Below are 12,980 nucleotides of genomic sequence, written 5' to 3'. Positions count from 1 at the left end.
GGGGGGAGGCCCTGGCTGGCCGGGAATGGGTCTGGCCCTGGCTGTGTGGATGTGGTCTGGGGGTGGGGGGAGGCCCTGGCTGGCCGGCCGGCCCCTAACTCTCGTCTCTGCCACTAGTTCTGGATGTCCGCTCTGGCCACCACCATCCCGGTGCCCTGCGGAGCCTTCATGCCCGTCTTTGTCATCGGTGAGTACGGGCCTGGCAGGCTCTCCTGGCCTCCCTGTGCCGAGCGCCCATGGTGCCAGCCCAGCTCCCAAAGGGGCAGTGCCTCTGCAAGCTGCCAGCCGGCCCCTCCAGGCAGAGGACAGAGGTTCACCCGCAGTGCCCTTGTGCTGGCCGTCTCCCTAGGCAGCAGTGGCAGCTCCCTGGGGTGGCTGGTGCCCCATGAGCGTCCTGGGGTCCTGGTGCCACCGGGGTGCCATCGGGGCAGGCCCTTTCCCGCGGTACCAGGCCGGCTCGGGACTTTGGTACCGCTCCGCCCTGCTGGGGGTGGGGGCCCAGTGCCACGGTGCCCTGCCCCGGGGGAGCACGCAGCCAGTGCCCTCCCCACTCTGAGCAGCGACTGACCCCTGAGTCAGCCGGGTACCACTGGTTTCCTCCCCTCCCCGAAGTGGCCATGCAGGGCCCTGGGCTGCCCCCGACCCCCCTCTGAACCCCGTTTCCTTGGCCAGGCGCGGCCTTCGGGCGGCTGGTGGGGGAGAGCATGGCAGCCTGGTTCCCAGATGGCATCCACGCCGACAGCAACATCTACCGCATCGTGCCGGGCGGCTACGCCGTGGTCGGTAAGTGCCGCGTCCCCGTGCCCGGGGAGAGGCCCCAGCTGGTGCGACGGCCCAGAGAACCTGCTCATGGTGCAGGGGGCAGCTCCCTCCTGCCAAGCTCCTGGGTGGGCCGGGCTTCCCAGAGGGGAGTGTCCCTAGGGAGCCAGGCTGAATTCACCTCTTGGCCCCTGTTGGGAGCAGGCAGGGGCGGGAGGCTGGGAGCTGGTGCAGACTGATTGGCAGAGCAGCTGGAGGGGGAGCACTGCGCCGTGGGGTTCACATGGTCCCCCTCACTAGGGCCCACTGGGGGGCATCACAGTGGGGCAGCGCCGTGGGGCCTGGCTTGGGGCCAGGCCAGCCCGCCAGGGTCTGACTGGGGCTCCCTCTGCCACGGCCAGGCGCGGCCGCGCTCTCCGGCGCTGTGACCCACACGGTCTCCACCGCGGTGATCGTCTTCGAGCTGACGGGCCAGATCTCCCACATCCTGCCCGTGATGATCGCGGTCATCCTGGCCAACGCCGTGGCCCAGAGCCTGCAGCCCTCCCTCTACGACAGCATCATCCGCATCAAGAAGCTGCCCTACCTGCCCGAGCTGGGCTGGGGGCACCAGGAGTAAGTGGCTGCCAGGGCCCCCTTCCCCAGGAGACTGGGGAGCTCAAAGGGACCCAGTTCAGGAGCTCGGCTCGGCGCTCGGACGCCCCAGCAAGGGGCCCGAGAGTCCCTGCAGCCTCTGGGTTCCCGGGGCTGAGTAACAGCGGGACCATGCCCTGGCCTGCCAGCAGCCCCTCCCGCCCCACGCTCAGGGCCCTGCCTTGCTCTCCTCAGGAAGTACAACGTGCGGGTGGAGGACATCATGGTGCGGGACGTGCACTACGTCACCCTCAACTGCAAGTACCGCCACCTGCAGGAGGTGCTGCACAGCACCAAGCTGAAGAGCCTGGCGCTGGTGGAGTCGGCGGGTGAGCCGGGGGGGGGAGAGGGGATGCACAGGAGCAGGCGGTGCCACAGGGTGGGGGGCAAACTCCTGGTGCCCTGCTCAGGCTGGGCAGGGCCACCCCTGCGTGCCCATTCCCTGGGCCAGCACAGCCCTCCCGGGCACAGCAGGCTGCCTGCGCCGTGGCTGTCAGGAACCCCCTTCCCACCCTGGCCCCCCCAGGCTTCCCCAAAGGGCACGTGGCTCCCCCAGGCTCTGGCGAGGGGCCGGGCCTTGAGCGCGTCCTGTGCCAGACGCCTGCCCGCTCTGACATTTATCTCCTCTGTCGTGTTACCGTAGCAACGAGGATGCTGCGTTACCATGGCAATCTGTAAAGTTACGCGGAAACAGGAAGGCCAGTGCAAGCTCTTTTCAATGGATCCTCCCCCACCCCCACCGAGTAAACAGGGGTGGGGGGGATGGGCCTTTCTGCAGCGGGTGGGGCTCAGGGCTCTGCTGTTGGCCGAGACCCTCCAATCCATCACACATGGGCTGCCAGCTAGAGCCTGCTGCAGGGACTCTCAGTTCTTGCCTGTGGGCACCATGGGGCCACCCTGCCTGTCCCCAGAGCCCCAGGCTGGGCCCCAGAGCGAGCGGATGGGTCAGCACCCAAATGTCACTGACTCTCGTCATAAGAGCGGCCAGACTGGGCCAGGCCAAAGGTCCGTCCAGCCCAGTGTCCCGTCTGCTGACAGTGGCCAATGCCAGGCGCCCCCAAGGGACTGAACAGAGCCGGGAATCATCAAGTGATTCCAGCCTCTGACTAATAGCCATCGATGGGCCTGTCCTCCATGAATTTATCTAGCTCTTTCTTTGAAGCCTGTTATAGTCTTGAGCTTCACCACATCCTCTGGCAAGGAGTTCCACAGGTTGCCTGTGTGAAGAAATACTTCCTTGTGTTTGTTGTAAACCTGCTACCAGTTAATTTCATTTGGTGACCCCCTAGTTCATCAGCCTGGATTCAGCATCCTGCAGGCACGCTGGTGGGCAGGGAGCAGACCTGGGCGGCCAGGCCCTGCTGTAGGAGACCCTGGTGGTCCCTTCCCTTTTCTGGGCACTGATCTGTGTCCCCTCCTCTCCAGGCTAGAGCCCTATCCACTAGGCCACAAGGGAACCCGCCCCTCCACCTTACTGCGGGTAGGCCCTTTATCCCGCCTGCCACAGCGCCTCCTGACCCGACCAGACTGCAGGGGACCCGGGACTCGAACCCGCGACCCTGTCCTCCCCAAACGGGGAGCGGTAGGGAAAGCTGAGGCCCAGAAGGGAAAGGAACTGATCCAAGGTCAGCCAGCTAGTCTGGGGCAAAGCCAGGAATAGGACCCAGGAGTCCTGTCTCCCAAGCTCAGAGCCCGGGGCCCCTGTGTCTTCCTGCCAGAGCTCCCACTTTCCAAGCAGGCTCAGGCCCATATGGTAGCTACTCTGTGACCCCACCCTGACTGGGGGCGGGGCAGACGGGAGCTGGGGCGGGGGTTTGTCATCTGCCCTGTGGACAGATGGACAGACAGGCAGGGCTGGGAGCCAGGATCCCTGCAGGGCACACCGGTCCCACCCTGCCCCCCAGAGCCCTGCGGCACGGAGACACGCGGCTCTCCCGCAGGGGCTGGGGAGGGGACGGCTCTAACGCCAGGGGAAGCGAACGCCGTGCACAGCTGTGTCCCCCACGCTGACGGGCCGGCGGCCCCTCGGGGCTGGTCTCCCACAGAGTCCATGATCCTGCTGGGCTCCATCGAGCGGGTGCAGGTGGCGACGCTGCTGAGCAACCAGCTGGGCTACCTGCGCCGCCTGCAGTACATGCGGGAGAGGGCGCAGGCCGGGCAGAACAGCGTCGCCGAGAAGCCCCAGGCCGAGGACGGCCCCCGGGCGTCTGACACGGGAGTGCGGTTCCAGGTGAGAGGCGGGGGGCAGCGGGGATCCCCCACCCCACTGCCACGCCAGGATCCACGGGCTTGAAACGCCAAAGCACCCAGCGTCCCAGGTTGGCAGAGGGGGGTGGGAAACGCACGGGAGTGGGGGGGGGCACCCCCTTCCTCTTGCCCAGCTACTCAGGGGCATGGCCAGGGTAACTACCCCCTGCTTGTAGGTGGGGAAACTGAGGCACAAAGGGGGGGAAGGGACCTCCACCCAAGGCTGTGCAGCCAGTCAGCGACTGAATAGGGGTAAAACCTCACGTCTTCCTGGCCTGGCTGGTGCATCTTGCGCCCTGCCTACCCACACCCCCTCTGGCCCAGGCTGCTCCAGACTGGCCTGCGTCCCCCTGACCTGGACTGAGCTGGGATCCATGGGCCCCCATCCCACCTGGCTGGGGATGGGACACCTCGGGCCCACACCCTGGACCCCGCTGGGCTGGGGCTGAGATGCCTGAGCCTGCCCCTCCCTCCCAGGCTGAGGGGCTGGTGCCAGCTCCCTGTAGGTGACTCTCGCTGCCCCCAGATCAGCACGGAGGAATCGTCGTCGGCCCTGGCACACGGAGAGTCCCGCAAGCCCCTGAAGCCGGCGCTCAAGCGAGTTCCCAGCAGTTTTGTGGAGAGCCCCTCAGGTGAGCCCCCTGCCCCCGTGGCCCCCACAGCGCCGGGCAGGCTCCTGGCTCGCTGCCCTTAGCACAGACGTTTCTCTGCTTGTGTCTCTGCAGCTGGGCCCCCGGGTCACTCGGGCATCGCCCTCAAGAGCCTCTTCTGCACCAGTGCCACCCCAGAGCCCATGGAGGTGAGAGCCCCTCGCCCCCCTGCCCCAGTGGGGTCTGCACCCCCCACCACCATGGCCCTGGCTCTGTGCCCAGCCCCCCTCCGAGGTCCTGGGGGCATGGAGCTGGGCCAGGATGCTGCGGCTTCCCATAATGCCTCTGTCTTCTCTCCTGTTTTTCTCGTGGCCAAAAAGGCTGAGCATTCAGCACCGCCCGAAAAGCGCAAGTCGAAGCGCGTCCGCATTTCTGTCACAGTAAGTGTGTGCCACGGCTCGGCCATTCACGGGCCAGGCGCCACCCCCCCGTACTGTGCTGAGGGCACCCACAGCTCTGACTGCCTGGTCTGCAGAGCCCCCCGGGCATGCAGGAATCACCAATCTGAGCCACACACGGCCGCACCAGGGTCTGGGTCACCACCCCTCCTTACAGGTAGGGAAACTGAGGCACTCAGGGGGAAGGCAACCTCCACCCCAAGGCCATGCAGCCAGACAGCAGCTGAGAGGGGTAGAATCCAGGAGTCCTGATGCCTGGATGATGGGCAGGGTTGCCCAAGGGGTGAGAAACAGACGCATCCCCGCTCGCTGCCCCCAGATCAGCACCTGCTGGCCACTTGCAGAGGAAGGTTAGGGGAAGCGCAGTTCCTGTGTCCACCCCCCACCCTCCACACACACACGCACCCGCCCCGTCCTGAGCTCTGGGGACCTTCAGCACAGTACGGTCCCTGATTGGACCCCTCCTCCCTGTTCACCCTCAGCCAGCTGATTGTGGGAGCCTGATAATGCTCCTTCCAACCAATCGGGCAACGATCCGTTCCTACCAGCCAATCGGAAATCAGAACCCCCTGACCTGATTCCCCTCTCCCAGCTGATCCTCCAGTGGGGGCTTTTTAAGGCTCCTTCCAACCAGCCAGTCGGGCCGCGATCCGCTCCTACCAGCCAATCAGAAATCAGAGCCTCCGTGATCATCGCTCCACCCCCAGCTGATCTGCCTTGCCCAGCGAGAGCGCCTGATTGACGCCTGCGGTCCTCGCTCCCGACGGGGAGCCGGCGCCTTTCCTGTCGGGGGGGGGGCCAGGCTGCAGAGGCGGCTCCAGGAGCCCCTGAACAGCAGAGCAGCAGCATGGCTGAGGGCAGCAAGGGGCAGCCAGCACAAAGGGGCATGTCACCTGTCCCCAGAGCCAGGTATCCTAGGCAGGGGAAGGCACCCATGCCCAGCCCGGTGCCATGCCTGCTGGCCAGCTCGCCGGAGCCCAGGGAAGTGGGGGAGTGCTACCCTGGGGTGGGGAGGGGGCAAGGGCCAGCAACCACATTGCAGGGGATGGGGGGGCAGGGGCTAGCAGGCCACAGTGGGGGGAGCGGCCTGTCTCCCCAAGCCATAGGGTCACTCATCGCCCATGGGCAGGGCAGCTTGGAGTAAAGGATCAGCCTTTGGGGGAGGGAGCCTGGCTTGGCACGTGCCCCCTCCCCACCCCAGGGTAGCACCAGGTGTGGGAGGAGCGGCCGGCTGCCAGCTGGCTCCCGCCTGTGTGGCCAAACCAGAGAGGCAGGTCCCTCTGCTTCTGCCCTTGACCCAGGAGAAGCTGAGCGAGGTCACTGGGCTGCACCCTCCTGCAGGCCGGGGACCGTTCTGTCTGCCCCCAGGAGCGATTGGAGTGCCCCCAGGGTAGGGCAGGCAGGCACACCCCCACCCCCACCCACTGGATGGGAACAGAGGCCCAGCCCCTCTGGGATACTTGGGCTCCTACCTCTGTCGACATCCATGGGAGCCCAGTGTCTAAATACTTTGGGCAGCTGGGCTTGGCGGACTCGCCAAAGGGGAGCCCATGGTGCAGTGGGGGCAGGGACTCGAACCTGCGGCTCCTATGCCAGGGCCTGAAGCCCTTCCCCTCCTTCTGCTGAGCCTCCTGTCAGCCCCACAGGCCTTGGGAGGCAGGGGGGCTGCTCCATGCAGGAGGGGGCAGCTCTGTAGCAGTGTGTGGAGAGGTGGTGTCTGGGGCTACGGGCACCCTGCAGGGCCAGTCAGGGGAGCGTGGGCTGGGGAGCCCCGTGCCCACAGTCAGTGCTGTGCTGTGAGCCGGGGGGCTGGAGGGAGCCCCAAGCTCGCTTGGTCAGTGCCCACCGGGGCATGTACCCGCACGTCCCACCTGGCTTTGCACCCCCAGGCCGCCTGGGCACGTGCCGGCTCCCGGCCCCACGGCCTGGCTTACGCTCTGCCTCCCTCCCTCTCCTGCAGGACCAGTACGAGCTGCCCGGCGAGATGACCCCCGCTGAGGTGAGCACCGGGGCCAGGCACACCAGCCCTGCCCCTCCCCGGGACAAGGGCCACACTGGTGGGACGCCCAGGGCTGATGCCTCCTGTCTTGGTGGGGGACTGCCCCTGGCCAGCTGGCACAGAGCAAAGGGATTCCTCTGCCCTGCTCCCCAGCTGTGCCGGCTTGGGGCAGCGAGGGGACCCCAGCTCCTCAGCGGGGGGCATGTGGGCAGGTGCTGCCTGCCACGTGCAGCGAGTGCGTTCAGGGGCCCTCCACGAGCCAGGAGAGAGCCTGGGGAGCCCCCGCCGCCCTGCCACGCCCTTGTGGCACTGCCTGTGGCACTCGCCCGGTGAATACGCCCTAGCCGCTCCACCTGCCTGGAGCTGAGGTCCTGTGCCCCGTGGCCCCTGCCCAGCGCTGCCCTGCAGGGGCCTGGAGGCAGGGCAGTCCCTCCCCATTCTGCCCATAGGTCCAGCAGAGCAGGGGTAGATAAGGGAGGATCAATCCTCCAGGTGCAGGCAGCTGGGAAAGGCTCCCTCCATTCTCTACCTTATAGCTTGTGACGTTGACCCAGCCGGGCAGAGGCCACCACCTGGCCGGGGGCGGGGGGAGGGGACTGGGCACCGGGCAGGGCCTGGCACGCATGGAGCTGGTGGGAGGTGTTTACCGCCAGGCAGAGCCACAGCTCACTGGAGCCTGCAGCTCCCGCTGGGGCCAATGCGGATGCAGGGCTGAGCGGGGCTGGCACCGGGAGTGAGGGCTGGGGGGGCTGGCGAGCGGGGCACCCAACTCGTGTAACCCACCCGGCCTGAGCCAAGTTGTCACCTCCGAGGGGGCATCTCGTTCCCCACCCCCGAGCCAGCCAGTCCCTGCCCTGGGGCCAGATCGGTGGGGGGGGAAAGCCCCATGTCCCCTTTCCTGCCCCCTTTGCCAGCCAGTCCCTGCCCTGGGGCTGGGGAAAGCCAACGCCCTCGAGCGGCGTCCCACTTCCCACCCCAGAAGCCATCCAGTCCCCTGCCCTGGGCTGGATCGGGGCTGTCACCTCCCTGTGCTCGGCCCCCCCCCCCCCCCCCCCACCCCCCCTCCCCCAGGCCAGCTGTGGGAAAGCACTGGGCCGTGGGCCCGGCCTGTCTGCCGATGCCCAGGCTGCTGTCCCTGAGAGCCCCACGGCCCCTCTGCCTTTCAGCTCGTGGAGTGGGAGGAGCAGCAGCTGGACCAGCTTGTGAACTTCAACAACTGCAAGATCGACCCGGCTCCCTTCCAGCTGGTGGAGCGCACCTCCCTGCACAAGGTGGGGCGAGTGGCCTGGCCCTGGGGCGGCACGCTCCTGAGGGCACACAGCTGCTGCATGGCACGGGGGGGGGGGGCACTGGCAGCCCAAACCCAGCCCCCCATGGTGCCCACTGCCCTGCACAGCATTGCCCCAGTCAAACGTTGGCATGACGGGTTTAGCTCTGGACCAACCTCCCACATTCCCTGCAGCTCCGCTCACCCCCCATCCCTGGGGCTGCCCTGGACGCCCCCCTCAGGCTCTCCCAGCCCTGCAGGCCCCCAGCCCCAGTGGGGTCCTGGCCAGCTCCTCACCCCGCAAGCCCTGAGCCCCTGCCTCTCTTGCAGACTCACAACATCTTCTCCCTGCTGGGCGTGGACCACGCGTACGTGACCAGCATTGGGCGCCTCATCGGCATGGTGACCCTCAAAGAGGTGAGCAGGCCCGGGGGCACCTTCCAAACATCCCCCGGGTGGGGGGGGGGATCAGCCCTGTGGGTCTTGTCATGTGGGGGCAGGAACAGAACCCCTGAGCCTTCCCGGGGGGGAGCAAAGGTCCCTTCCCCCATCCACCGCCCCAGAGCACACGGTGCCACCACCCGCCTGGGAGGCTGTACCGTCTCCCCTGACCAGGAGACCCTATAGCTGGGGGAGGGCCCAGCTGCCCGGTGCGGCTGGGCCCGTGTGGGGAGGGTGCCTCGTGCCACACTGCCGAGCCCTGTCTGCCCCCAGCTGCGCACGGCCATCGAGGGCTCGGTCACGGCCAAGGGCGTGAAGGTCCGTCCGCCTCTGGCCAGCTTCCGGGACAGCACCGCCAGCAGCAGTGAGACGGAGACCACGGACATCCAGCAGCTGTGGGACCGGCGCCAGCGCCTCTCCATCCCCCGCGAGTCCAGCCCCTCGGAGACGGACGACAAGTGCCAGTGAGGGCGGGGCCGGCGGGGGGAGCCCGCCCCTGCTGCTGACGGACACCACGGACACTGCCTGTGTGCCTGACGCCTGGCACCCCGCGCTGCCAGTCGCGCCCGCTGCCACCCGGCCTGGCGCAGGGCAGAGCCCCAGGAACCGCTGCCTGGAGCCGCCCTGGCAGCCCTGCGTGGGGAAGGGGAAAGTCCTGGGCGAGGGTCACTGGGCAGCTGGCGCAGGGTTCCTGGGGGCAGAATGCCCCCTCGATCCCGCCTGATTGCTGCCCTTCCGCTGGGTACACGGGCCCTGGGCTCTGCCCGTGCCCCTCGATCCCGCCCCACAGCCATGGCCTGCCCCCAGCTCCACTGCCGTGGGCTCCACCCATACCCAGGTCAGCCAGTGCCCCTCAGTTTCCTTCGGCCTGGCTTAACCTGCAGCTGCTCCTCAGTCCTGAGCCACAGTGCCCCCCCCTGCACTAGTCAATCTCCAATCGAGTCTGTCAATCGTGCTACCTCTGAGGGCGGGTTGTAGTCTGGGGCAGGGACGAGGGCCACTGGCCTTACACTCGCCTGTGGCCTGGCCGCCTGGGGTGAACAGCTGGGGCTCCCCCTGAGCCCCTCCCCAGCGTGGCTGCTCCTGCCTGGCCCCGGGTGGGGTCCGAGGGTTCAGAGCCTGGGGCCAGCAGCCCAGGCTGCGGGGCCCCGGCACGGGCCAGGATGTAAATACAGAGATTTTTATATTAATTTAATAAAAGGACTTTATAACTAGAGCAATGAAGTAACCCAAAGAGCGACTGCTGTGTGCCAGGCTCCCCCCCGCCGTGCCCAGGCTGGGCCCATTGCTACGGGATCCAGCCAGAGCCTGGCACCGGGCGCTGCTCCTACCCCAACCTGCCACTGGAGGGGGCTGCTATTGCAGCCAAACCACATGGGACAGGGACTTGGGGATGGGACTGGGTGGTTCTGCCCCCCACACACACACACATACACCCCAATCAAGAAAGGCTGGGAACAGGCGTAGCCCTCCCCCCCTGCTGTGGGCTCCCTGCCCCTTTACTGCCACACAAGGAGCCTCTGTGCTCTCTGCCTGGGGGCCCAGCTGGCTCAGGCCCTGGGGTGGCCGCTGCTGGGCTCGTCCCAGCACATTGGGGCAAGGGGGAGGGAAATGGCACCAGCACAGAGGCCGCTGGGCTGAGCCAAGGGGCGGGCAGGGAGGAGCCGAGGCTGCTCCCCTCCCAGCTCGGGGCATAGCCCATAGCCCAGACTGAGCCTTGTGCGGGGGAAGCCTTTATTCCAAACAGGTCAACAGCCAGGCGGGGTCAGGTGCTGGGAGCCAGCAGCCCCACAGGACGGCCCCCGGGGCAGAGACAGCTGGGCTGACCCACGGAGCCAGCAGCCCCAGCATGCACTGCCCCGATGCAGCCAGTCCGCCTACCGCAGGGCATGCTGGGACCCCCCCGCTGCCCCCGCCCGCCGTGCAAAGGGGGCCTCCCGTGTGCGGTCCCGACTCGCCGCACACGTGCCAGAGCGGGGGGGGGGGCGGTGCCCAGCGGCGTCACAGCTGGACCTCCGTGCGGAACAGCGGCTGGGGCGCCTCGCCCCCCCGGGCGGCCGCGCTGCGCTTGGCGTTGATGACCAGCAGGCCCGCGTCGGTGAGGGCGCAGCTGACAGACATGGGGTCCATGTCCTCGGGGAGCTGGCACTTGTGGCTGAACGTGTTGGACACGGTGCCATCCTCTGCCACCTGCCGGGGAGACAGACACCCCCGTGAGCGCCCGGCACGCGCCGGCCGGCCAAGGGGCTGAGCGCAGCTTCGCCAGCCCAGCCTCTCCCAAAGGGCGTGGGGCAGGATTGCTGGCTGGGGGGGAGAAACTCCTGGGTCCCAGCCGCACCCCCCACCACTCACCTTCTCGGCCTGGATGACGATGTGGTAGTTGTACGTGGTCACCACCACGTCCTGCGGCTCAAACTGGCTCACGTCGGCCGTCACCTGGTACGTGTCGCCCCCGGCTCGCACGTTGCCGCCCAGGCTGCAGGGGCGCACGGACCCTGGGGACCCTGCACGGGGCAGGTGGAGACACAATGACCCAGAGGAAGGGCGGTGGGTGGGTGACGGAGCCAGGAGTCTCCAGGGGCCGAGATGGGGAGCAGTGGGGGTGATGGCGCAGTGGGGGGGAGGGTGGGTGGCATTGGGGGGGTGTCAGGGTGCAGTCCAGGCTGGCACATGCCAGGCAGGGACACGCTGGGGCTTCCTGTCCCCCCCCCACGGGGGCTCAGTCCCCTCCCCCCCGGTGCAGTGTGGGGTCCATGTCACCCTGAGGGGCCTTCATGGCAGGGGGGTGGGGACTGAGCCCTTGAGTGTACTCAGGCCAAATAGGCCAATTGTAGGGCAGGCATGGGGGAGGGGCTGCTTTTGGTGGGGGGGGGGGGGCTGCAGGCAGATGGGGGGGGTTGACTAGCGAGCGGGGGTCTGTTGGAAGGGAGGGCTGGCTAGTGGGAGCTCGCGGGATCCATTGGTGGGGGGTGTCTAGCTGGCAAGCAAGGGGGCTGCAAGGGGAGGTGGGACGAGTCCCAGGGGGCCCAGCTAGCTCACTGGGGTCTACCTGGCAGTGGGACTGACTGGGGGGGCGGGGGAGGCCAGTCTGGCTCGTGGGGGAGGGGCTGGCTGGCAAGCCGGGGGGCTGCCTGGGCGGAAGCCCCCTCACCCGAATGCTGGCAGGAGCCGAACTGCTGTCTGCCAGGCAGTGCCCCACCCGGGCCGGGAAGGGATGGCTGAAGGCCCGTCTCCTCCCTGGGCCCACGGCCCCTGGAGAAGCAGCCCCCACATCCCCCTGAAGGGTGAGCACAGCCCTGGGCGCTGGGGATCGCAGGGGCTGGCTGCCCACCCCAGGCCCCGGGCGGGGGGGGGGCTGCATCTCCCCACCGGCCTGGAGGTAAAGGCAAGGCCCTGCGGGGGTGGTCTGGGGCTTTGACTCAGGCCCATAGTCTGGAAAGCACAAGCCTCCCCCTACAGGAGGAACTCAGAGCTGGCAGCAGTAGTAGGCTCTCACCTTTGTGAGCCTCCATAGCCTGGGCAAGCAGTGGCTGTCGCATGCCGAGATGTGTGGGGTTCGGCCCCCCCCACCCCCCACCTGCGTATCCATCGGACTCCGGGGCCCGCGTGGCAAAGGGGGCCGTGGCGCAGGGCGCTCCCCTCCCCCTCCTCACCAAAGCGCCCGCGGGGCTCAAAGCAGGGCTCGCCGGGTGGGGCGTTCTGGCTGTAGGTGCTGATCCGCTCCGAGCGGTAGGTGGAGGACGCGCTGAGGGCGGCCATGGCGCTGGTGCAGGCCCAGGGAGGAGACGGGTCTGTACTGGGAGGGCGAGCTGGGGGAGGGGTGGGAGGGCGGCCGGAGCCTGGAGATGCCCATAATTAGCAAGGTGTCCGATGGCACCGGCCCCTGGAATGCGAGATAAGGCAGCCGCGTTCCCAGATAGCGCCTGACGGCCACGGGCGTGAGGGGGTAGCGTCGCCGTGGCCACTGCAGCCCCGGGGGGGGGGGGGGGAGCTGGCTTCCCTTTGATGCGGAGTGGGGGGGCCCCGCTGGGGCAGGCCTAGCCAGAGTGGGGGGACCCTATGGGACAGGGGGCTGGGCCCCGGGATGCCATCCCTTCGCGATCCGGCCTACGCGAAGGTGGCAACGCCCGGCCAGGCCCATGCTGGTCGGTGTCCCTGCCTGGAGATTGCAGGCGGCCCCCGCCGGGAAGCAGCAGAACCCCGCCAAGGAGGCGCCCACACGGAGGTGCAGTAACATGACTCGCTTTATTAGATGCCTGGCAGGATGGCTGCCGGTGGCTGGACACAGGACAACAGAGCGGCTCTCAGCGGCCACCGCGCCAGGCCGGCGGCTCACGTTCCCCCAGCGCAGCGCCGGGCCACGTGCGTCCTGGGGCCGCAGACGGGCCGTGTCACAGGCCTGCCCGCTCCCAGCCTGCCTCCTGGCTGCACACACACTCCTCCCCACACATCCATGGGCATGTACCCACGGCTGTGCACCCCCCCACACGCACATCTGTGTACACACAGCCCTCCCCGCACATCCACAGGTGCTCACACAGCCTTCCCTCCATCGCCACGTACGCACGCACACACCTGCCGCAGAC

At 68.0% G+C, this 12,980-nt stretch overlaps 2 protein-coding genes across 4 annotated transcripts in view; one reads left to right on the top strand and one right to left on the bottom strand.

Annotated features, from left to right (window-relative positions):
- CLCN2 (chloride voltage-gated channel 2) overlaps positions 1–9,608 on the top strand; it is a 45,177-nt gene extending 35,569 nt beyond the window's left edge. Inside the window, exons 13-24 of one of the 3 annotated variants that reach the window (XM_075938078.2) lie at positions 118–187; positions 673–783; positions 1,161–1,374; positions 1,588–1,721; positions 3,438–3,622; positions 4,166–4,271; positions 4,365–4,438; positions 4,610–4,669; positions 6,648–6,686; positions 7,853–7,957; positions 8,284–8,370; positions 8,668–9,608. In XM_075938078.2, the coding sequence (XP_075794193.2) occupies positions 118–187; positions 673–783; positions 1,161–1,374; positions 1,588–1,721; positions 3,438–3,622; positions 4,166–4,271; positions 4,365–4,438; positions 4,610–4,669; positions 6,648–6,686; positions 7,853–7,957; positions 8,284–8,370; positions 8,668–8,862 (1,380 nt within the window). In that variant the 3' untranslated portion in view covers positions 8,863–9,608. Of the gene's footprint in view, positions 1–117; positions 188–672; positions 784–1,160; positions 1,375–1,587; positions 1,722–3,437; positions 3,623–4,165; positions 4,272–4,364; positions 4,670–6,647; positions 6,687–7,852; positions 7,958–8,283; positions 8,371–8,667 lie in introns of all 3 variants that reach the window. The other 2 variants (XM_089780734.1, XM_075938079.2) reach the window with 2 other exon arrangements.
- A 224-nt stretch (positions 9,609–9,832) lies between these two features.
- On the bottom strand, positions 9,833–12,486 carry LOC142830807 (heat shock protein beta-7-like). Its single transcript, XM_075938085.2, has 3 exons — positions 12,048–12,486; positions 10,747–10,898; positions 9,833–10,584 (listed from the first exon to the last, which is right to left on the bottom strand). Exons 1-3 carry the CDS (start codon positions 12,151–12,153, stop codon positions 10,396–10,398), a joined length of 447 nt encoding a protein of 148 aa, XP_075794200.2. The 5' UTR covers positions 12,154–12,486; the 3' UTR covers positions 9,833–10,395.
- Between the last annotated feature and the right edge of the window lie 494 nt (positions 12,487–12,980).

The sequence above is a fragment of the Pelodiscus sinensis genome, chromosome 10 (genome assembly GCF_052426305.1).
Source record: "Pelodiscus sinensis isolate ZL-2025 chromosome 10, ASM5242630v1, whole genome shotgun sequence".
Taxonomy (NCBI): Eukaryota; Metazoa; Chordata; order Testudines; family Trionychidae; genus Pelodiscus; species Pelodiscus sinensis.
Note: the sequence above shows the minus strand (reverse complement) of the source record. Positions and strands in the feature narration are given on the sequence as shown.

Excerpts from the sequence above, each read along its gene's own strand:
- LOC142830807 (XM_075938085.2), bottom strand. The coding sequence starts at position 12,153 with ATGGCCGCCCTCAGCGCGTCCTCCACCTACCGCTCGGAGCGGATCAGC. Across the intron at positions 10,899-12,047 it reads TGAGCCCCGCGGGCGCTTTG|GGTCCCCAGGGTCCGTGCGC; the intron begins GTGAGGAGGGGG and ends TGCCCCGTGCAG. Across the intron at positions 10,585-10,746 it reads TCGTCATCCAGGCCGAGAAG|GTGGCAGAGGATGGCACCGT; the intron begins GTGAGTGGTGGG and ends TCTCCCCGGCAG.